Below are 25619 nucleotides of genomic sequence, written 5' to 3'. Positions count from 1 at the left end.
AGAAAAAAGAAATACCTTTCACTAGTGGGATCCACCGTTAACAGGGTGTCAGCTACTCAGACTCCCAGCTTTCCTGGCTGGATTTCCTTTCCCTTGTAATCTTCAGCTCTCAAGATCAAACCCCTGTGGGTGATGGAAACAATCAGAGTTAAGACTCGTTAATTCTATGTCTCTTCCTCATTTTTTCTTAAAGATTGAAGTGAGAGAAGATGACAGTCAGTCATTCTTAGTTCTTCCTAGATTCAGAGCAACCACTGCAGAGAACACTTTCATCAAAGCCTGTCCTTACACAGGTCAGAGAGAGATACTTGAAGGTAATATTTATTTTTTCAGTTTACAGGTGATACATCATTTACAAAAAAAAATTACAGACAATGCATCCTTTCAGTGCAGTTTCAAACTAGTTCAAGAACAGGCAAAAGTCTGTGATGGTTTGGAATGCTAGTATCTGACAGCACATGCTTTTTTCCCTTAATTGACTTGGGTGGGGTAAGGAGTGGGGTACGGGTAGGGTGAAGAGGAGAAAATGCCAATGTAAGTAAGGCCATGCAAATAAAAACTCCCCAGGAGAACAGGACACATGGGTCTGGCGTGGTTTTGTTCTCAGGTAATGCAGAGATTGGAAGTTCCAGAAGACATCTGAACTTGGCACGTGCGGTGCCCTCACAGGCTGCGAGCACCTTCCGATGCCTTCAATGCTACACCAACACTACGACTGCGGATCACCTACGGAGCTAGCTAAAATAGAATGATTAAATCTTTGTATCTGTTTTCCATCATTGGAATTCTCCACTGGAGCTGCTGGGAAAAAGGAAGGTCAAGTTGAAAATACAAGCTGCTGCTGTGTGGTGGCACAACTAGGAAGCAAGACAGTTTGACCACGGCATGATTCACTTCTTTAAAAGAGGAAATACATTAGACGCAAGCAAATCTATGATTTCAGGATGGAAAGAAGCCCAAATTAGTATATGATAAATTAAGCTACATCAGTTAAGTATTTGCATGAGATATATCCAGCCACATCAATGCAGGGAGAGGCAAGGTGGACTGACTTCCATACTGGAAAGATCAACCTAAAGCAAAAGAGCCCTTGGAGTTCCTAGCTAGGGGAAGAGAGTTTATACTGCTATTTAATAATTTGACAATCTGCTATTTGCAGAACAGTTGCTTCCTTTTTACAGTATTTGTAATCTGGGACAAGACCGGGTCCAAAGAACAAGGAAACCAGTACAGACTCTAAATCCATTATTTGAAATTTTAGCCTGTGCTTTGTTCCTTGTCTCAAGTAGTCCTGCAAAGGGGTTGCTACAAGGAGCAGATCAGAACCCAGCAGTCTCTTAGGAGGCTGAAGAGAATGTAGACTGTTGATTCAGCTGTTACATTTAAGCCTCAGAGATTACAAAGATTATATGCAAGCATGACCTTACCTTAGCAGCTCTACTCCCAGCAGTACTTTCCATTCTTTAGCACCCCTCTGAATTCTCCAGACCCATTTCCCATGACATTCGAGCATGGACTGCTGCACAGGAACGCAGCCATTCTTCCAGTGAAACCTGCACTGAAGCAGGGTCACCCAGCCTCCTTCTCCACCCAGCCTTCTGACTAGCTCCCCTAGACAGTACACGAGGGCTTTCTGGGGTGAGGATAAGGGCTATCAAATTAATTCCCTAATAGCTGCCACAGGACTATTCCTAAGTAAGTTATGCAGAGGGTGGGAGGGGCTTTAAGGGAAGATTGTGCATGCTTGCATATATTTACAGGGATTCGCTCCACATCTAGTGACTTAAAAAAACCTCTATTATTAAACAGTTTGAAAATAATTTTTTTCCTTTTTGCAAAATTGAAATCAACCCTCGAGGATTAATTGCATATAAAAAAGAAACCTATTTTACAGCACGAACTAGTATTACTTTTAAAGTCAACAGAAAAAAACCCACATGCTGTAATATTGTTTGATAAAGCAAAAATCGCCCACAACATCATCACCCAAAATGAACCAGCGTGAAGTTTTTATTTGCATGGCCAAAGTATCTGTCTTTTGTTCCGCTGCAGCTTGTTAAGGTTTTTGCCACAGAAGGAACAAGATGCAACACTGCATACTTCCTTGAACAACCGCTCCCACAACACCTAAACATTTAACAGATGTAGCAAATGACAACACCACGAACGGGAAAAAACTAAGTTCCACCATTCAACATGGTCTGCAACAGTGTCTTTAGGGCTGGTTGAAGTGGGCAACTTCACTTTAGAAGGTCATTTCCTCCTCGTTTCTTTACAGTGTCGGTGGTTTCAATCCATACTTCTTTGCAACTTCTGTCTGGGCATAGGCAGCATCACAGAGTGAGTAGAGGTGGGCCATCTCCATTTCAGATTTGGCCAGGTTGATAGCTTTGTTGAACATTTCAATGGCTTTATCCAGATTACCTCTGAAATAAACCAAAATGTAGTCCTCCAATTAAGACCAGCAAAGCAATTTTTTCATCTCTACAGCATCTTTTTTCCTTCAGGGCTCACACTCTCCACTACTAACAGCTTAAAAGGACTTCAGGAGGAACCACCATGAGAACTTCTGATGATAATGAGCAAACTGAAAGCAGTTGCTACCAAGCCTAAGCAATTAGGACAGCTGTTAGAACAGCCTTCCTCTTGAGAGCCCCCACAGGTGGCAGCGGGGGATAAAATGTTCTCCACAGGGCACCAAGTTTACTGCAAAGATAGTACTGGGACAACTAAGTGAACTCTCATCTCCCTTGAAAAGAGTTTGTATACTTAAAGAGGAAAACTAGCATAGACAAGAGCTCACATTATTTAAATAGGAAATGCTTGCAAAATTTCTCCTAGCAACAGCTTGACTGTCCTTTTGATGACTAGACATGCAAAAAACAAAAGACTCAACTGTACTCTCAGCTACACCCCAAATTTTTGCACAACTGTAATACACTGCACTGCTACAGAACAGTGTGTTAAGTCTTTCCTCTTTACCCTTTACAAACTGCAGTCCTGTTGGAATTAAACTGTCAGCCTTAAAAGTATACCTCAGGATCCTCAGTACAAATGGTCCACTAAGATATGTTTAAGGACTATATCAGATACGCAGGAAGCCTAGTAATGGTTAAGGAAGTCACTTTAAATGCAGAAGGGTGTATTTAAACATACACAGACTCATCAGCATGTTGTCCAGTAAGTATGAAATTGGTCAACATAGGAACTTGCAGATCATAAAGCACAATTATGCCATAAAGAAAGGAATGCTTTACCCAAGAGTTACAGAACAGACATCAGGACTTCAGCTAAGACCTGGCCTTGCACAGCACTGGGAGAAAATCTTAAGACCAAAGATCCATAAGGAAATCTAAAGGACCACTGTAATTTCAAAAGTAACTAAGAACTTTTAATGCTACAATTCAACATTACCTTTGCACTTCAATCGTTCCCATGGTTTCATATGCAAAATCACATTTGTTATCAATTTCAATGGCCTTGCTTATGAGTTCTAACCCTTTGTCTAAATCTTGCTTCCACTGGAGCTGAAGTAAACTAAAAAAGAAATAAAGTTTAGAACAAACTTCACATACCCCTCCCAAAACCCTGATCGTGCAAGGAAAAAAAAATAATCCCAAATGTATTTAGTTCCTAATGCAGGGTAGACAGTAACTTCAGTGGCTTGTAAAAACATGTATGTTAAAGTCACTTCCAATAAGCCATGTTACCAGTTTAATGACTCTAAAGACAGGTAAATTCCTCCCAAGAAGACTTGTTACAAGTTGTTTTGTGAAAGAGAAAACTTCAGCACAAAGCTGAAAGTAAGACGGCTAAAGTAAAAATCGGATACTTCAAAGAGCTACTCCATTAGGAATGAACACTAATGAAACCTTCCTGCAACTAATTTAGAGTTTAGTCAAAAGAAACTGTAGAAATATATTTAACAGCACTAAGATGTTTTTGCAGAGTGATTTCTCCTGGCTAAACATCTGAACAAATGTTCAATTCCAGTTGATTCATGTAAATATGCCAACTGCTGTTGACCAAAAGGATCGCCAATGCAATACGTACCCTTTATGAACATATGTAGTGGCATTGTCTGGCTCAAGGTCAATGCATTTATCATACATTTCATCAGCCTTGCCAAACTGCTGTTGATCAGTTAGTGCCTGCATCAGAAGAGAAACTTATATGTCAATAAGCAACCAAAGCACTCACTCTGTGCTAGGCTAATTCTAATTAAAACCATACTGGCAATGTGAGATTGGATATAGCTCTCCTATCGTACAGCAGGCCAGGCACATCAGTTACCAGAGTTAAGTTTCAAAACCGAGGCATTTTAGAAGAAAGCTGTCAGGCTTTAAGTGCACAGATTACTGATCACAGTACCACCTGCCAAGGGAGATCCACAAGCAACACAGTATCATACTGCAAGTAAAAGCCATTCTACAAGTCTGTACCTGCAAGTCTCAACTCCTTCCTTTTTCAAATATACCGCTTTCAAAAGGAAAAGCATCCATGTTGCCTACCTACTTAAAATCAGAACATCTCATGCTGCGTCCTAGAACCAACAGTACGTTTTCTTAAGAGAAGAAATAACAGTCCCTCTTGCAAGTGTACTCTGAATCTTCCTACTGAACTCTGCCAGGCCTGACCACTACATGTGGTTTGTAGCAGAATGAAACTGTTACTCTCGCTCTGCACATTTAACTCCTGAATTGCCTACAGAATCCCTGACACCCATCAAACGAGATGCCACACACATGCAGGAATTCAAGGGGAAGTGTATGCCAGACCTCCGTCTCCTAAAAGCCACCCTTGACTCTCATCGCTTATATCCAGCTCTGCCAATTTCCCCTCTACTTCCTCCATTCCAGAATACGCATACCCGTAAGTTCAGGTAGCTTACTAAAGACAGCATGTGTTATCTCAGAACTTAATGCTAAAAAACCATCATACATTATTTCAAGAAATGTGTATTATCCAAGCCACAAGGTGCAAGAGAATGCAGCTTTTTCTTTAAGAAGAGAAAAACGTACCTGAGCATAGAGTGCATAGCCTTCAGCACACTTTGGAAATTTTTTTATAACATCTTCAAAGCCTTTCATGGCTACCTGCACAGGCAAAGCATTACTTCCTGTATAAGCCTGGCGATACTATTCAAGAAAGAAAAAAGGAGGGGAGGGGAGGGGAAAGGAAAAAGATGAAATCCCACCACACACACACACAAAAAGCTCATCAGACCTCTACCCACTTCCCCAAGAGATACGCGCACCACAACAGTTGCAAGTTCCAGAAGGTGATGTGCCTCTAGATCCTACCAAATCTGGTTTTAGGAATCTGCCATAAGTCCATGTCTCTGGTAGAGTGAACTTGGAGAGGAGAAAGGGTGAAAGAAGGAAGCCATAAGGCCTGATAGTGGCTAATAGTCTCCCTCTATTTCAAAACCCTAGAAATTCCAAGCCTAGAATTCCTCCCTGTTCACACCATGCAAAGCTGTCCTCAGAAAAACCCTGCACACAGAGGCACCGTACTAGCTTGAAATAGTTTGTTTCCAATTTTTTGAAGATGACCATTCCCACAACATTAAAGCTTTATTTAAATCAATTTTACATGATACAATTAGAATGAAGATTTGTCTTCCTCTACCACAAAACAGAAACGATGACCTACTGTTTGAACAACAAAATGAAAGCAGCAAACCCTTACTCCAACTGAAGAAACTGTTGTGTCATTTCTTTACCTTATTATTAAAAAACACTGGGATGTTCATTGCCTTACTTTTCCATTACATTGCAATGAAACAGAGAAACACAATATGTTTTCCAGAACTCGCTAAAAAGAAAGAGCACCCAGATAAACACCAGCATGTTACTTACCAAAGCGAAACATTTCTGTGCTTGAGCCAAGGCAGAATCGGGTCGCAATCGGATGCATTCATCAAAGTCTTCCACAGCCTCTTCAATTTGGTCAAGCAGGATTTTCAGCTAGCCAGAATGAAAGAAAATCCTATTTCTGTATTTAATCTGTGTTTCAGACACTTAAGTGATAATTCAATCAGTGTCAGTTACTCGTATTATCTCCAGTTCAGTTCTGGAACTGCCTAGAAACCTACAAAACCCACAACTAAAAATCACTGCCACAAACAACAGAGCCACCAGTGAAACTCTGCCTTCATACGAAAAAGGCAATGTCCCTGACTGAGAACGCTTCCATTTAGACTGCTGCCATTACCGCTTCCGCATTATGTCCAGTCTCCAAAACTATGCCGTATTTTCTCAAGTCGCTTTGCCTCGCTGTAGTTAATGCTTGTGAATCATTTATCTGGACGTTGAAACATTTGGCTTTCCCAGCTTGCACTTCAAGCACTTTTTTTTTTTTTTGACATTCTCATCCCTCCACAAGAGTGGAGCTCACTTCATCATTCTCTTATTTTACAGTGATTCTACTGTAAAACACTAATTTTCAAACTGTAGAAAACTTTCATTCCCTTCCATCAACACATAACACCATTCTTATTTCTGAGCATTAAAGAGATCTAACGATCTCATGGAGAGAGGCACTTCATCCATGGAAGTCTTCCTACGGATACGACTTAGCATATCTGTATATGGTAGCGTTTCCTTTTTGCTTCCAGCACCCTTTATATTACAGCTCTGTGGAAGCAGGCCTCTCTAGGGCTAGAAATTAGTCAAGGACACAGCAGAGTCATGAGCCAGAGGGATGAGCTGAGCAGAAGCAAGCCTAGGCCACAGCGCTGCAGATGGTGGGTTATCAGGAACCTCCGCTGAACAAAAGCTTCCTTCTACACAGATGTTGCTCTGCTATAGCGGGCCCCTTCACAGAGCAGCTTATATCTGCTGTCAACATATGCAAGCCCTAGTACTTTTAAGTCAGTTTGTATTGATAAAGAGGGCTGAACCTCTGTTGCTCTGTGTTCTTTCCTATAGCTACAGAAATAAACTGCTTCTGCCTGACCTGAACCTGCAAATTAGACTGTGTGTTTATTCTGCAACAGCTCCAAATCTGGAATTCATGTTTTTTCTGCCAGACAGTATAAAGTGTCTCTGATGATGTACTGATCTTCATTTTTCTTTTAGTATCTACTGAAATATTAGAGTATTGGGACAAAACCTCTAATGATTCTTACCTGTCCTCGATGGTGGTAAACATCTGCATTCTGAGGATCAATATCAGCAGCCATGTTGAAGTCTTGAGTGGACAGCACAGGTTGCTGCTGCTGCATGTACATACTTCCTCGTTTGATCAGAGCATTAGCTCGGAGCTGTAAAAAAAGCATTAGCCACTCCAACATTCCTCCAGATTTAAGGCCTTCTTACAATTGCAGCAAATTTTTCATTTGACTTGTTTCTCCCACTTACATTTCACTCAGTAGATCTAAGCAGGAACGAATTTCATGCTGACTCTAAACGAATCAGCTCCTTCGCTTAATTTCAGATATGTCAGCACATGCTTCCATCTCAGTGGGTTCTCAACCCCCCCGCCAAAATCCTTTATAAGACAGGTTCCCTATGCTTACAAATACATTCAACATTTTTTGCAGCAGTTCAATATGCAGGTACAATTAACGGGTTTCTCTTATCTATTAAATGGATTCTTTTGGACTGGATAAGCCTCCAATTCATTCAACTTCTCCTCTTCCTTAGTTTGTACTACTTAGTACAGCTGTCTCAAAAAATCAACAAACCCTTGAAAAAAGTTTGTCAAGAATAAAAAGACTAAACAGTAAATAAACCAGAACACACCCATTAAAGTATCTGAAAACTTGGAAAAACAACTTCCTGAACTATACAGCAAGTTTAGATTTTTTCTCAACCCAAGCTACAATTCAGCTGTGACAGATTCTTACCTTCACATTTGCACCTTCCATGCTGATGACCTGATCTAGGTCTGGTTTGGCAGCATTTGCATTGCCAATAAGCAAGTAGAACGTAGCTCGCAGAAGCAAAGCTTCTGCCAGGTATTTTCCCTTTGCTTCAATTTCTTTTGTGCTTTCACTGATAATTTTGTCATAGTTCTCTTCTTCCATATATTGTTTTGCTCTTAAATAGCCAGAGCTGTAAATGATGTAAGAACAGTTATATACATACAAGCATTCACCAAACACTGCCTTTTCAATTCAGATTTTTCATTAAATCATAACAAATAATAACTTTTGCTAGACTCAGTTGCAGCACCAGCATTATCAGTAAAGTTACAAATACTCCTGGACAGAGCCATCACAGACTGAAAACAATTTAGACAAAGAATGGCCAAATTACATTGAAAATAAAGAAGAAAGAATGTTTGAAAGCTCCCGAAATTAAGCTTCATTTGTCCCTTGGAATTATTTTTTTTTTTCACATTAAGTACAGCAGTAAGCTCTGCCTTAAAACAAAGAGGGCTGGGATGGAATTCCAGGTCAGAAAAGTGAAATATTAAGCCTAGCAATGTGCATTTTATAACTGGAAGAAAGAATTTCACAGCAAAAATTACAGTAAGCACTGCCTTGTCCTCAGCTAAGTGTCCTGGATTCAGTGAATCTGCCTGTACATCAGGACAATTCTATCTTACTTTAAAAAATAAAAAATTGTAACACTGTTTGCAGTGGTTTCCGTACTGACAGCAGTGATATGCTCCAAAAATAAACTGGAAAACAGCACAGTAAGTTAAAGCACCATTCATGTGGTGCTCAAGCTCCGCTCAAGAAAAAGCTCAAGCTTCTCTTTGTCAGAACAAACCTCTCATTTACATGCAGCTTGATTCCATAAAAATAAAACAACCTTTCAATGTCAGTTGCCGTAAATTCATAGTTTTCATTAACAAACACCCTTTTCCTAGCTTGTCTTATCCCTTCACATCCAAAGACAAACTTACTCTCTTCCTTGGAAACTCTCCTTCAGTACAAAACATTCCCTTCTCCAGAAGCATACTCTCCAGTCCTCCCATTGCCTAAGATTTACTATAATACTGTAGTAAATATTCAGCATATCTTCCCAATCTCACACTGTCCTTCCTCTGTTCAGTGGACATTCTTTAGAACTAGCCAGTCAGCTTGCAGAGAAGTTTCATTTTCAATACTGATCTTATTTCACAGGCTCACTTCATTACCACAGGACTTCCCATGCCAAGTAGTACAAAAACAACAGACAGGTACACTGAGCAGAATGTCAAAATCACTGAAAACTCAATTCCAATACCAAATAATTCCCAACTGTACTGTACACTCACTTTTCTTTTACTTCAGAAGCCTCTCCCTCCTTATCCTTATCTTCATCTGATTTCTCACCCTTAAGCAAAGGTTGGGAGATTATATCATCTGTGAAAGAACTGAAGTAGGATTTAATGAACTGTGGTGAGGGCATCAGAGGCTCACGATTCTGAAACAGAGAAACGTAATTTAAAGTCATTGGATGGTAGGATCAGATGGTAAATATGGAAATGGATAAACAACTGTGATTATAAAAAAAAAACCAAAAACATTCATGAAAGAACCAGTGTATGACTTTCCACTATCTCATTTGATAGTTTGCTATTTTTGATTTGACAATTTGACATTTAGGGATTATTTAAGCTTCAGATCACAACACAATACCCATCACCAGTAGAAATAAAGTTAGATACTTAAGAGAAGAGGGAGATAGTATCTTTCTGCATGTGTGCCTAGAAACAAGGACTCCTAGGTTATCGTAAGACATTGGGTAGATGGGCTAAGGCAGTATGTGTGCACATAAATTGGGTGCAAAATGCAAGCTGACAGTTTAAGCATGAGCCTAAACTCAAGTAGATTCTGAATGGCAATTTGCCCTTTTCCTCAACTTGCTCAAGAGAAGCTGCTGTCTATCATTACAATGAAGACTAATGAGGCAATATGCTAATTCTACATGGAGCTTGGCCCAGATGGCAAGTAAAATGGGTGGTAAGTCCCAGAAGTAACCCACTTGGGTAGGTACAAAACCCTTTCTATACCTGAAAAATATTCTTTCTCAAAATGAATACTGCACACAAGAATTACAGTTCAATCTTTCCTGCAAGAAAAGTCTGAATGCACTCTTCTGAATTTCTCTATTAAGTCCTACCATAATACTGCCCATTTGAAGCACACCTATTTTATGATGCTACCACCATCACCACACTAACAGCACAATTCATTTTTTGTTACCTTGACATCACACATTTATGTGAGTTTCTACAGGAAGGAAACTGAGCACCTCAAAACCAACATGGACTTCAGTACTTCAACCACTGTCACAAAAAGCAAGCAAGTCTTAACACTTGTCCCAACTTTTCTGTAAACCTACTACCACTTAGAATGACTTCTCCCGGCTACCCCTCTACTTCATAATTCTCTTTTCTGCAGTTTCCACACATTAAACGCAAAGACATCCAAGTGCCAAAACAGGAATGTAAAAGTATGAGCGCCTATTTACAGAGATGGAACAGAAAGAAGCCTGTGGCTGAATGTCCCAAGTAATCTGTGGTAGTTAGGAGACGAAGGCGTATTTTTCAACACAGAAACAGGAAGTCTGACCACTAATAAAAAGGTGTGACTTCACACTGCATCATTTTTTCTTAAGCAATGCTTTTCTGCTTTTCTTACTCTTTAAAAGCAAAACAAAACAGAAACAAAACAAAAAAAACCCCAAAAAAACCCCAAACCCAAACTAACCACAGAACAGTATTCTTTTGTCACTTTCTAAAATGTAGGAATTCTACTGTCAACTTAACCTTTCCTACATGAAATTTCTATTTATACAACCAAGAATAACCTGGGGAAAAAAGTCCTCAATCAGCATTCTTCTCATTTTAAGCTATTAATTACATATGGAACCAACATTTTAATGCATTTTCAGTTACTATGTAGAAACCTTCCTACCTCAACACACACGCCTAACTCAACCACCTGATGTGGAACTGAACATTTGGCTACTGCTATTCCCACACAGCCTGCTCCCATTGGCCTGCAAGTCCAGAAAAGCCCCATGTAAGGCAGCACACCGGCTTAGCATGCCTCCTGAATGTCATAATAAATTTGATTATTAAAGGGAAACAATTGTTAGAAATAAACCTCTTCTCCCTACTGATGTTTCAAAAACTCTGGACAGGTCCCAAAGGAACACAACACCGGTACAATCATAGCTCTGTACCAAAACCACTTGTGTGGATTGTTACACTTCAGCAGATGAAGACAGTGACTTGCTTACAACTGACAGAATGCCAGCAATCAACATTTCAACACCCAGTCAGGTGAAATCAGAATTTGTCAGCAATATCACAAGTCCTACCTTGTATTTCTCTTTGGCCTTTTCTTTTCCAAGGAGTTTAAGAACTTTATCAGCTAGTAACATACTTTGCTGGTTTTGGAAGGCTTCTAAAATGCAGACTGCAGTGACATCTAGGAGACAATATACAAAAGTGAGATTAAAGACAAATTCTGATAGCCACTGGAGTACACTAAACTTGCCACTGTTAAAACGAACAAAACCCCTGTTAGAGCAGGGGTCCTCAAACTACGGCCCGCAGGCCGGATACAGCCCCCCAGGGTCCCCAATCTGGCCCCCCGGTATTTACAGACCCCCCCTGCCCCGCCCCCGCTGGGGGTTGGGGGGGGAAACCAAGCAGCCGCAGATGACGTCCTGCCACTTCATCCGCGTGCCGGCCCCCTGGTTAAAAAGTTTGAGGACCCCTGTGTTAGAGGGTAGAATATCTGTTTCCACTTGGTTGTATATCACTCAGTGTCTTCAACCTATATGTAAAGCTATTTAATACAAATTTGTATCCAAAACGATCTCCTTGAGATTAAAGGACTTCATGGCACTGAATGAAAGAAATTACATTTACTTTTATCTTCATGTTTTTATCTAGAGACAAACACACCTAGATGAACAGTGAAAATGCATACCTCCAACAGGGGCTTTCACCATTTTGAAACTTTGAGGACAGTAATTATGTTCATATTACATTTGCATTAAAAGCGCTAACACAGCTTCCCTTCTGGGACTGGTCCTAATTTTCTGCTTTTAAAATTCACATTCAGACTCATCACATCTCACTGCTTCTTCAGTTTAAGACATCTTCCCTTACTACACCTCAAATTTTGCTGCTCACCTCCATGACTTTGGAACAGAGCAAGTTTAAGAGACACCTTGCTGTCCTACTTAAAAGTGCTAGCCCATATCACAACACTTGTATTCACACACAGAAGCCACTGCAAATGTTAGCCCATGGCTGCCTGAACTGCACTTTGCAGTGTGAAATGCACTCTTACAGTACATGAACATTATTCCTCTGGATCCTGTAGTTAATGCAATACTACCACTGATTTTTCCTATTTCATTTTCACTTGGAACATCAGTGAAGATGAATAGAGTTTGGACTTGAAATTCAAACAGTATATTGCTCGAATACACTTGAAAAGCAAGTATCTTACCCTGGAGTTTTACTACAGTTTTCTGTAATTCTACCCTGCTAAAGGTACTACTATGCCATTATTTATACAGAAACTCCCTGCAACTCTGGCATGGTCAAGAAGCACATCGCAGGCCCCGAGAAAACATAAAACACCCAGAAAGAGCATGAAAAGACAGTGTGCAGTAATACTGTGCCATACGACCTCAGCAGCCACACTGCCCAAAGCAGGCAGCTGTAAAGTAGTACCCAGACTTGGGTGAATTGGCAACATCTTGCCAAATTATACTGCCAGGGATCATCAGAGAGGGTTTTTGCTGCTGCTGGTGGTGGGTTTTCTGTGAGTTAGTTTGGTTTTGCTTTCCTCCACTACATGGACATACCCTGCATCCTGGAATTTTACTGGCCACACATGGTTGGCAGGTAAAAGCAGTATTATATTAGAAAACCGGTGCAGTTCAGAAAAGGCAAGTAATTTTCAGATCTGAAAAAACTGCAAGCTAAAGCTCAAACACAAATCAAGGTTGAAAATAATTGCTACAAACACTGTTGCTACTAACACTGAAAAGCAGTTACATTTAAAAGCTATCCTACTGTGGCAGGGACACTTGATCTTTCTTGGGGCTTTTATCATCTGTCAGTTTATCACAAGCACACAGGGTTTAGATTTTATTACAGCACTCTGGAAGTGCAGCTGTTAGTCGATTAGTGATTGCAAAGGACTACAGTGAGTGACCCAAGAAGTCCTCTTCCAGTCACTACAGCCTTATGAAGCAGAGAGGCAGGCATTCTGCCAGCAGACAAATAAATAGATAAATAAAACTTCCACTTATTTTCTAATTTAGCAGGCCTAACTCTTAGCTGTTACACATAATGAAACTAATCTAATTTATCCCTTATATTTGCCAGTCAGAGCTCTGATTTTCTTTTTTTCTGTCCTTCCTTGATAATGAGCACAGCTGATATTTTTCATTTGCCTTTTAACCTTACATCAGCAGGAATGATTTCACTTGACGAAATTTAAATGGGTCCTTTCAAACAGTACCCCTTAGTTCAAAAAGGCCCTCAGAAAATACACCTGACTTGTGGTTCTCTTCAATTTTCATGCCTTCTCAGTCACATCTTCCTAACAGTTTAAGATGTATTCTGTTAGGAATAGTATTTGGAAGGATTTGACACTAGTTTCTGCCAAATTTCTAGTGTTAATATTTAAAGAAAAGGTTAAATCTGTTCCAATTTTCTTAACAGTTATACATCAGAACGAAATTCTACTCAAGCTGTTTTCCCTTTAATACCTGCCAAATGCATTTAAATGACTGCAATACTCTTGTTTCTGACCATGTATCCCCACCTGCAAACACACCTTGGTTTCTGTAGTAGTACCATTTCTCTAAAACAAACAGGGAAGAAGGTTTGTATGCTGTATGGAAGCAGAACAACTGTTATCTGGGTTATCCACTTGGTGTGTTAAATGATTTCTACTCTTAAAATTTAGGGAGTTTCCTGGAAAAAAAGAATACCTTCAGCGGCTACAGTAGCATCAATTTCTCAGCAACTATTTCAGACATAAGTGAATGGGAGCTTGAAAAATGGAAAAAGGTTTCTTCTGACAAAGAGAAGAAAATGTATTTGCAGTAGCTATGAATGGTTTTAAATAATTAATTCTGTATTACTGTAGTTACAGTAGTAGAAACAAAACCATCCCAGAAGTTACCGTCTCCCAGGCTCCTGAGCTAATTCCAATTTTAAATATACATATCATGAGACACTCACCTTCTAAACATTCCTTCTTGTTGTCTAGCTTCTCATGAGCCTTTGCACGTCTGAAGAGAGCTTTTACATATTTAGGATTAAGCTCAACAGCCTTTGTGCAGTCTTGTGCCACTTCTGTCCACTTTTGCTGTGGGCAGAAAAACAGCAGAATGAGACAGGCTCTAGTCAGCTGCATTATATTAGCTTTCCACTACCAACTCCAGGGTCATGCCCACCTAACAGTAGCTGCAGTTCCCCGGGCTCTGGTTGTACCTGCTTGCTCCTATTTCTGCAAGTTTCTCAGTAAGAAACTGCCAGGCACCACTGCAAGCCACCTGCACCAGAAGAGCCACAAAACAGAAAAGGAATTCCTATAGAAAAATGAAACCGGACAGTTGTACAAAGCATACAGGAAAAGATAATGAGTTGATGTGAAGATGCTTGCAGGAGGTAACACTGGAACTGAAAGACTGGTACTAAACAAATAGAAGAAAAAAGATGAAAACATAATGAAAACCAACAAACAAGTTTAAGAAAGTGCTTTTTTTAAAAAAAAAATTGTTATTTCAATTTACTACAAAGGTATGATAAATGAATATGTAGGAGTAGAGCTAGTCAGAGCTATTAAGAACTAAAAATCCATTTATTTGCCAAATTGATTACCAAAACAGGCTTTTCTAATAACTGAAAAAGAGGAATCACATACATGTGGGATCCAACACATGAATTAGTGTTATTAGTAGTATTTGACTAGACAAGAACTGTTTTATCTCTCCTCTAACTTTTAAGACTAGACTTCTCTAATCACAGTCTCTCACTTGACACTTCAGACTGTACAAAGTAAATTTTTCCACTCCTTTATACAGTTCACCAACTTGACCTCACAGGCAAATCTACTGATACCATAATAAGCAACACTGGTTGACTTCTGAAACTAGTATTAATATACTCAACTATCAAGTAAATATTACTTCCACATATGCAAAATTTAGGTCTTGGGCTTTAGTAGGATTTCTGTGGAATTTTTTGTTGGAATTTCTTTTTTTTTGTTGATTCTTTGAAGTAGCATCATTCCAAAATATTTGGTGTAACAGTTAAAGAAACTCTGAAGCAAAATTAACCTAGATACAAGACAATTGTCCCAGAAGATAAGACATTAAAACCTTGTCTTACAAGAAAGGGACATATAAAAATTACATAAAATAGGCTGAGAATAGTTGACAGCAAATAATTTTTTTTATATGTGGAGAGAAGTATGATGAGCTAGTGAAAAATAGCAGCAATGGCATTTTTTGTGAAGACGGCAGACAGCACCACCTGGGATCTTTCAGTGGACAAAGGTGACAAAATACACAATTTATAATACAACTTTTTAGAATAACCACACAATTATCTTTAATTTCTTACCAGTTGTTCATAGGCAGCAGCTCTATTTTGATAGAAGGTAGAAAGATCAAGGTTTTTCTCAGGAGGGCACAGGCTGATAGCCTCAGTATAACACTGAATAGCTTGCTCGTATTTTCCTGCTTTAAAATATTTGTTTCCTTTGTTCTTGGCTGCTTGGGCTCTATCAAGAGGGCTCTGAAAAAGAAAGTGATAGGTCAGGTCAAGTAAGAAATGTATCACTGCATGCAAGCTATGCACTTAAGGGCTGATCTTCAAAGACAGAAAAGGGATCTGAGTGGTAAACTCTGGCTTAGACTTCTGAAAATCTCACTCCTTCTACTTCCTGGGAAAACATATCGTTTCCTTTTGAAAGTGTATCAGATAGGAGACAAACTTCTCAAAAGATTCACTACAATGGTATTAAACAATGCAGTGATTTCTCTTTGGAAAGCTAAACAGGTTTTAATCTTACATGACTGGTGATCAGAAGAACCAATGAGATAAGTTATTTCTCCAAAGACTAAAAATGCAAGGATAACAAAAGCCCTCAAAGCAATTCAAACCGGTAAAGTTTCCTACTGAAGTACATATAGCCTATTAGACCAGATCTGACTCATCAGACTATGAATTAAATACAGAAAACATTTTGTTGTGGAAAGACCTATTGAGCAAGACTAATAAAACATGTAGAGAAAACAAAGCTGTTTTGCCTTCCATACATTAGACAAATTAACTAACTTGACAGCCAACTCCTCCACAGCTTCAAAGACCCTGCTCATCCAACCGCTAACACAAAGCGCTGGACCATCGCAATCTGCCATTCTTGGCAGAGGATGGAAAACTTGGCTAACTGGCCTGCGACCCTGCTAAATGAACCTTTACATTCTGCACCACCTGCCTGCTGACCGTCTGCATTTCTGCCGAAACCAGCGTTGCTACCTGTAGCCCCTAGATTTACAGATCAGTTATCAAATGCTGTGGTTTATAAGGAATCAATGTTAAAAAGCCTCTCTTTATCAAAGGGGTATGACCCACGTTCAAGACATACAGAGCTGCAAAAGACCCCTAACATTCATCACCTGGATTTCAGCTCCTCTTTCACTTGAAGCCTAGCTTCAAGGACCACCACTGTGGGACAGTTCAGGCTAACCTGCCAGACCCAAACGAACAGAGGTATGACCATACATGCCATCCTACCAAACTCTCTGAGGATGGGACGGGTACAAACTGGGGACAGTCATGCCTTACACAATACTGCAGGATTCACTACATCTCACCTGTCGAACCACAAGCACTGAGAAAAGATCAGCTGGGCTTTGCTGGCAATTGTCAGGGCTTCTCTTTGGACCACAATTCCGCCCCCTCTCCCCTGACCTACTGCCAGCGCCAAACTACACCCAGACTGCTGTAACACAAACTTGAAGGCATCTTTGTGTTTCATCCACCTGTTTCCCTTAATGTCTGCTCATTTCATGCCAGTCTGATCATTTTTAGTATCTAAATTACTTTTAAAACTGACAACCTGCAGGGATCCCAGGGGTTGCTGTACAACCCTCTCTTTTAAGGCCTGGTTTCCAGTCATGGCATGAAAGAATCAGATAATGGGTACCAGTCTTAGTTCCTACATAAAAATAGGCATCCAAGTACAACAGAAGTATCCTACAGGCAGTCTCCTGAGGAGAGACTTACGAGGGAAACTATATAAGGGAGGGAATTCCTTAAATACCCTTACTGCCAGAAAAGCTCTTCTCTCATGGGTCACCAGGCACTGGGCTTATAGGAAATCAGTCTGCACCATCTCCATTGTTCACAGAACAAGATAATCTGCATGGCTTTTAAATTTTTGGGGTTTAATGATTTAAATTAAAATTGATACAAGATTATTAATTTCACCCCTTTTTGTACACTGTAACTCTATGGGTACACAAACCAGAATTAGAGTGCAAATATTTTTACTGAGAGCTAAGTAACTGTGTATTTGATAAGTTAAAACTTCAAAACTTAATCCCAAGTCTGAAAATGTTACATTTACTTCAAGTTATGGCCTAAATTTAGCTCCCAATACAACAACACACCTCTTTTAACTAAGATCAGGGTTATACATATGCAGCAGACAAACTTAAATGCTTGAAGGTCAGCTTGAATTTTTCCTTCCGCATTTCCACAGCAAACCACACTAGAAAAGTCTTTGGAAAATAATCTACAAAATTCAGTGCTGTTCCAATTTACTTGGTACAAAAAAAAAAAAAAAAAGTGCAAGATGTGGTCCATGTTGTAACATCCACATGCGTGTTCCCAGCATAGAAATTACTTAAAACTGCAGAGATTTAGCCTACACTACAACTAGATTACTCCTTTATGATCACCACCAATTTCTTTAGCCCAGGGATCTACTACCCCAGTATGTGCCTCAGGCTGACCAGTCCGTCTACGCTCCATCCTACCCACTCTGGCAGCCCTGGAGTGCAGCCCCTGCATGAAGACACGCACTACAGGTGAGGTGTACCAGATAATATTCAAACGCAATAGCTGCTCCAGTGTCAGGTGTGCAACAGGAATTGTAACTGGAAGCAAGAAATCTGTAGTTCTGGGGCAGTCGCTGGTGCTCTGCTCATTCCTGGGATGCATGAAGTCTTCCGAGAAGCCTGAGTGCGTGCAACAGGGACCGAAAACCTCAGAGAGTAAGGGCATGGTGCCACAGGAAAACTCATTAGAATTACTAACTTTGTTAATCAGAGTAAGCTTTGAATAACAATAGTAGGATCACAGACCACACAACCAACTATACAGAAATTAATCATCAGATAGATGCTGACTCTGTGCTTACTCTGCCTCATACATTACATGGTGCAAGAAATTTGAGTGAGGGTAGGTATAAAGAGTTAGAGCACAAGATACTATCATGTGATACAGTCAGCAATAATGCCCATGGCAAGAAAGAAATCAACTTTTTTATTTTGTTTATGCTGCCTTTTAAACTAGGCTCCTAGCTCTTAGATGGTTTATCTGCAACCTTAGTCACACTGTTCTGCTCTGGTCAATACACTGTTGAATGGGCAACATTTTAAATGCAAAGGCTGATACAGCTCTGTATCAGTTAGTCCATTCTCATAAGGACTGAGATGAAAAAGCAGAGTTGCTTAGCATCTCATATCTGTGAAAAATGGATCCCACACAGACTGTATAGAAATTGTGCATTAAAAATAGCAAAACCCTGTATTTATGTCTCAATGCTCAAATGGTGACAAAACACAATGCCAAATTTTAAACTCAACTGTTTTTAAAAAATGATTATGCGGATGAGATTTATTTTCTTAGCAATCGTGAAACTTGTACTATAGAAAACATAGCAAAAACTAGTGGATTAATTTACAGCTTTAGTATACAACTGATCAATTTAGAGAACAAAACAAAAAAAATATGCAGCTTTTATTTTAATTTTGTGAATTTTTAAAGAATACTCATAACAATTTTTTTTCCATACCAAAGATAATTAATTTCTGTTTAAGTTACATATTCAACTAAACTAACTGCAGTATAACCCGATTAAACCAAACCCACCAAAAAGCTAAATCTCATCAGTCTCCTCTTCTGCTTTGGTAGGTTTTTGTTGTTGGGGGTTTATTGCAGTTGTTGGTTGGGGTGGGTTTTTTTTGTGGTTGTTGGGGTGTTTGGGGTTTTTTTCAAAGATATTAAAGAACTCATGACATTACATGCTACAATACCTTTTCATAACAGCACAAGTAAGAATACAGAAATTAATTCTTAACATAAGATCAGTTTTTCAAAGAGTTTGTCAAACCTCAAGTTTAACCCCGATGAAATTTTTAAGCTCTCAGGTCTCCAGCCCTTCTCAATTGCTACGCTAAAGATGTACACAAATAAGAAACTGACATGGAAGCAAACTTAACGTACCTCATGCACAAGTAATCAAAAACCCTCACACCTCCTTCCATTTTCTTGCAAATGTAGTAATTCTAAGACATTATTTTCCAATTTCAGTGCTTCTCCTCACCCCACCCATTGCCATTCTATATCGTGCTGGACATCTTTTGTTCCTAAAGGTCCATATAGAGCAAGAAGAACTCTGTCATCTTCTGGTCAAAGAATCTGTGCAACAAGCAAACCGTCTCAACAAAAGTAACAGAAGTTCATAATGAATTATCTGCCAAGGCAGTATAAACAAATATCTCTGAAGTTATCTGCAGTTACGTAAAAAATAACATCTCTGTACTTAGGAGCACCTTCAGCAACTGTTCACTAACAAGTCTTAAAACATATTAAGCCAAAGGACATTTGTGTATTTGAGAAGCACTCAGCTATCCAAGTAAACAAGCTAACTGTTAGCTAAGACTGCTAACTCTCTAAAGACTAGACAGCACTGACAAAAATCTCTAACTGTCACTTTAAACTCAGCAAATGTGCTTCCTCACAAACTGTGTGCAAACAGCAACTTAACAGCAACAGACTGCCAGCTGCAAGAATAACAAAGCTTAGTAACACCCAGCAATGCCAACATGGTTAAACTAGCAGTTCAGACCTTTATTTATTTGAGGAAGATTGTTTTTTAAAGCAGAACAAGAAATTTGCTGGCAGCCAGTGACAGTGATTCACAACAGAAGAATGAGCAGAGTTTCAGCATTTTCTTTTGGTTGAAAAGATGACATGGAAGGGGACTACTATTTCAGCCATCTTCAACTCAAGAACTTTAAGAAAAAAAAAAAAAGCAGCCAATGTCTAGACCCTCTTAATGAGATTAGGTACCAAAAAAAAAAAAAAAATTGTTTTCTGACTACTTCTTTTATAACATTTTTTTTTTTACTAATGTTCATCTCGAGTCTTGTCTCAGACCTATACTGAAAGGCATTAACTGAGTATAAATGGTTTTAAGAGTCTCCTTAGCACTAAAAACACTATGAGAAAAATTATGTCCACATGAGCATAGTGTAGAAATAATTAAGCTCAAGTTTACAGTACAATTTGGCAATGCTCTCCATCAGACACCTTCCTTTCAAATGAGTTTGCCATTCATGCCTATCACAAATAAGCAAACTGCACATGAGCTGCCAAGAGTCTAACAATTATTCTACTGCTATTGTACACATATTTAAGTTTTCTACACCTGTCCGCTACAGCTGGTGTGAAACACATAAGACTTACGGTAGGTTGACAGTGAGATTTATTAGGCAACAGGTGCACAGTACAACAGAAATGACTTTTCACATATCTTGCTTAGATCAATTCAGAAGTATCAACAGAAGCATAGCTAGATAAAGGGGTTTAATTCATTTGTATTCTGATCTAATGACACAGCAGTGAGAAAGGCAACATTCAGCACTTGCTAGTAAAACAAGATACGGAAAAGAAGCAGCCATACTAGTCGACTGTTGATCCCAATATGTGGCACCGCACAAGCCAAGGAGTTTGGTCACGTTCACCCACCACTGTACTCAAGGACTATATCCAGCTCAGAGAAAAATATGCAAAGACAGTGAACTGCTGTGGACCCAAACAGCTTTGTCTGCAATACACAATGTCATACGGCTGACTGAACAATTCAAGAATCTCTGTTCGATGCTTCCTCATGTATCAAAAGCACAAGGTTACCTATGAACTTGCTGAAAGAGTTCACGGGTGAGATTTGGACCATCACAGCCTTGCAAAAGGAAGTGATTTCAACTTAAGGAGGAAAAAATACTGAAGAAACCAACACATTACCTCACTGACTAACCAGTGCTCGCTCCTGTCAGACAAGAAGGGTATAAACTTGCCAAGAAGTTATGATGGAATAAGTAAAAAAAACCACAAATCAACTGGGTATCAATCAACACAATAATTGCAGAGCAGTTTACTTCTCAACATGTTTAAGTTATGCAACATTCAGTATAAACTAAGAGAGCATGTAAAAAAGCAACCACTGTTACTGAGTAACTAAAACACACTCCATCTTAGCTATAAGAAACAATGACACTTTCTGTAATTAACAGATGCAATTTGACTTCCTGACCTTTGAGTCATCCATAGATGGCACTTAACCAGTCCAGTAACACCAGTTTACTGTATTGTTGAGGAGCTACGCTCACAGCAGAAGGCAACTCAAAAGTAGTTCAGCTTTTCCTGATATAGCACCTATGCTAAGGGCTTCTGCCAATACAATGTCAGTCACAGATCATACGCTCAGCCAGTGCTTCTACGCCAGGAGAATCCTCTAGTGCAGATGCAGCCTGGGGAAAAAAAATGTAAGGCCTCTGCAGCAGGTAAAAAAGCTTGAACTGCATGCAAAATAGTAAGAAGTCTGAATACAAAACAATGAAGATTTTAGATCCTATATATTTTCAAAGAATCAGCAAAAAAATTCAAGATCTTCAGAAACAGTGAACAGTGCATCAAACAGGTACAAAAGCTGACTTAATGAAATGCACAATGAAGGCCAAGTCCTAAGTTACATTCATGAGTAAAAGAACAGTTACCTGACACACACATGCAAGCACCTGTCAGCAGCCCACTCGTTACTGACCTATGTGTTTTCTAAAACACTTCCCTCTTGTGTTTAGACTGTGAAATGAATTACTGGCTCCTATTACTATACAGATTTGTGTTTGAAATCTGAGTTAAAAAAAAACAAAACAACCACCACTTTAGAAAGGCTGACCAACACAATGCAGGTAATTAACAAGTAAAGCATCCATAATGGTTTTATTCTCAATCGAGGGTCTTATCAAGAATATCAGTAACTAATCAAATATGTGTGGAAACATGAAATCTACATGGCATCACCGCTGTGGATATGAGGAACAGGAAGGCAATTGTCCCCCCAGACATAAAGCTGTCAATGGAAACTGCAGTCACATTAATTTTCCTGCTGCAGCCGTATTTTGACCAGCTAGACAATTATCTCATGTAATCAGGTAAATCTGAGACCTTCTTCTACAGGCTTTCCTAAGTAATAGCTCTCATTTCCTTACAGAATAAGCAATGACACTCTTCAAGGAACTGTGGATCACACCTCTCAATCACGTACTTATTCTTAGATGTATAGTCTTCCAGTAATATAATCTGTGGAGCAACCCGACAAAGCTAGACACACAGTATTTTACATCAAGTGCTATGTATTAAATGTTTTAAGTACTTGCTTCAAGGACAACTACAGAATGTCTACAAACCACTTGACAGTACACGCTGCAATTCAGCAACACAATCAAGAAAGTTGACACGGTAACAGCAAAGTCACTGCAGCTACACAAAGGTCATGACTAACATGCAAACCAGAGCTCACACATCACAAGCACACCGCCTTAAATATGCCATATGCTGTTTGCAGCCACAAGCCAAAGTTACCACTGTAAACCAAGTCTGAGTTTGTCCTCCACACACTACTTGCTCAGTACTGTTGCCCATGAAGAAACAAATCACTGCATTCAAGTAACTGCCTCCAGGTCCAACATCCCTGTTACAGTTCACTAGGCTTCTGGGAACGCCCGAGGGTACCTGTGATTCACTAGCTATGGAAGCTGCCACCCTCCTCACCACTCCCATATGTTCCTGCCACTGCCTGCCCACTCATGTAACACTGATCTTCATCACTGACTCTATCAAGGTTAAAGCCAACCTCTTCCAATCTCCCAAAGTTGATTCCTTCTCTCCTGCTCATTTCAGACAGGAATTTAAACCGTGGTCTGACAGTTCACAGCATTTTGGGTGGTACAGCAGAATGGAAGAAGAAAATTCAGGAATATCTTAATGACATTTTCTTGTCAAAGCCAATCAGTTTGTCAAATCCACCACTTTCGCTTGTCAGCTTTAACCTCACCTCAGTCATCCAACATCACTGTCACAGTACATCTGTGACAGCAGATGTGCAGAAAGTGCATCTTATGAAGCATTTTTCCACCTACGGATATACAAGGAATCATGGATCTGATCTGGAGTCTGATCTTCCATGTTGCCCTTCAATTTTGGTACAGACCGTTTCAACTGAAAATTCTCAGAATCGTAATTCACAACAAGATGAACGTAAGGTTTGAAAGCACATCTATTCACATTTTTTGGATTCTGGATCAAAGTTTTGGATTGTGCTCGCCTTCTGCTCAGGGTACCCCGCACCTCGCCCAGCGCACAGCATCACCGGGTGCCCCTTCCAGAGCACGGCTCCTGGAGGTGGCTCACCCGGCTCACCGCGCCGCAGGGGCAGAGCATGCCTCCACGCTGGCCCGGCCGGCCCAGCGCTACCTCACCGCGACACGCCTTCGGTAACGAGCGCTTCCGAGCACCGGCACCAGGCCAAGCATGAGGGAAAACCGGGGAGGACCAAGGGCCGGCCCCGAGCGCTGTGCCAGAGGGGCCGCCCCCCCGGTACCGCCGCCGCCCGAGGCGCCCCCACGGCGCGGCTCCGCACCGCCCCCCGTCCGGCCCTGCCCTCCCCCCCGCGCTGCCACAGCGGCGGGGCCCAGCGCAGGGCGCTCACCATGTCCTCATGGCCGGGCCCATCGGGCTGCCCGCCGCTGCCGCCGCCGCAGGGCCCGGGGCTCGCCCGACCCTCGGGGGTCTTCCGCTCGCTCGCGCCCTTGCCACCGCGGCGGGCCGCCCGCCGCCCCCACAGGTACAGCGCGCCGGCGCCCAGCAGGATGGGCGCGCCCAGCACCAGCGCCAGCTGCCAGCGGGACAGCCCCGCACCGCCGCCGCCGCCGCCCGCCGCTTCCACGGGCTTCGAGGCGGCCATGACGCGCTCACACCGCCGCCCGCGGGAGGGGAAGCAGGGGGTCACCGGACACCCGGGGCACGCCGGGAGGCCGCGGGGCGCGCAAGCACTTCCTCCCGCCGCACGGCCCGGCGCGGCGGCACCCCCTGCCGGAGCGGCGGTGCAGCGCCGCCACGGGTGCAGGGGCGGGGCGGCCCTCGGGCCCGCGTACCTCCGGCTGGCGGGGCGGCTTGGCCCGCTCGGCGCGGCTGCAGGGCCGCTGGGGGCTGCTGGGGCGCTGGGGGCTGCAGTGGCGCTGTGGCGCTGCGGGGCCGCTGGGGGCTGCTGAGGCGCTGCGGGGCTGCCGGGGGCCGCAGCGTTCAGAGCAGGACTGTCCTGGTTAGAAACGCCCTTCTTTTTTGTCTTTTCCTTATTAATTAAATCCGTCATAAAAATAAAGTAATGCCTACAGTGCCAGTACCGCATACGTTGTACCTACACCTGATGAGCTGTGTGTGACGAGGCGGGCGCTGCCCGGGCTCGGCGGTGGCCGCGGGGCAGCGCCGGGGCTGTGTGGCGCTGCGGGCGGGAGCGGCAGCCGGGGCGCAGCGCGAATGCCCCGGGAGCCGCCGCCCCCGGTGCCCGCAGCGAGCGGCTTCACACGGGGCTACCGCGCTATTGCCAGCGCCCGGGGCGGGCCGAGGCCCTCGGGCCGGCGCACAAGGCGAGAAACAAGAAAATCTCCTTTCGGTGCTCAAGGAGCGCTTATAAGAAAAATGGGGACAGCCTTTAAGAGATGTAGCGACTGGACCAAGGGGAGCAGCTTTAGACGGAAAGAGGGTAGCTTTAGATTAGATATGAGGAAGAAATTCTCCACTGTGAGGGTGATGAGGCGCTGGCCCAGGCTGCCCAGAGCAGCTGTGGGTGCCCCATCCCTGGCAGGGCTCAAGGCCAGGCTGGACAGGGCTGGGAGCAGCCGGGGCTGGGGGAAGGGGTCCTTGTCCCTGGCAGGTGGCTTGGGACTAGATGATCATTAAGGTCCCTTCCAACCCAAACCATTCTCTGATTCTGTGATTCTATGAACCACACAATAGAAAATACATTATCAAGAGGCCAGTAGCTTCCTACTGGGACAGCCCAAATTCCACCCGTGTGCTGCTTCCTAGGAGCTAGCGTAGGCCTTCAGATGTGCCTTGCCTATACAGATAGGTAGCCTCAAGGACATAAGTCAAATTTAGGCTGTCAGAATATGGCCAGGAGTGTTCTTGTCCACCTGGAGAATCAGCCTACACATCCTTTTTGTTGCTCCAGGTGTCTTTTTACTGTACAGTTTTGCAGGTATTCCTCTCACTCATGTCCGTCCGTGCCTCTGCCAAGAAAGCAGCCTGCTGCAGTCTGGCTGCATCTCCAAGCT

General features: G+C 41.8%; 1 protein-coding gene across 1 annotated transcript; it reads right to left on the bottom strand.

Annotated features, from left to right (window-relative positions):
* Positions 1-305: 305 nt before the first annotated feature.
* Positions 306-24297, bottom strand: TOMM70 (translocase of outer mitochondrial membrane 70). The gene is made up of 12 exons (XM_055701494.1): positions 23993-24297; positions 15550-15723; positions 14164-14290; positions 11268-11377; positions 9214-9362; positions 7853-8060; positions 7133-7267; positions 5862-5969; positions 5022-5138; positions 4054-4151; positions 3415-3537; positions 306-2426 (listed from the first exon to the last, which is right to left on the bottom strand). Exons 1-12 carry the CDS (start codon positions 24245-24247, stop codon positions 2273-2275), a joined length of 1758 nt encoding a protein of 585 aa, XP_055557469.1. The 5' UTR covers positions 24248-24297; the 3' UTR covers positions 306-2272.
* Positions 24298-25619: the final 1322 nt, after the last annotated feature.

The sequence above is a fragment of the Falco cherrug genome, chromosome 2, assembly GCF_023634085.1.
Source record: "Falco cherrug isolate bFalChe1 chromosome 2, bFalChe1.pri, whole genome shotgun sequence".
Taxonomy (NCBI): domain Eukaryota; kingdom Metazoa; phylum Chordata; class Aves; order Falconiformes; family Falconidae; genus Falco; species Falco cherrug.
The sequence above is the reverse complement of the archived record's forward strand: the minus strand, read 5'-3'. Positions and strand labels throughout refer to the sequence as shown.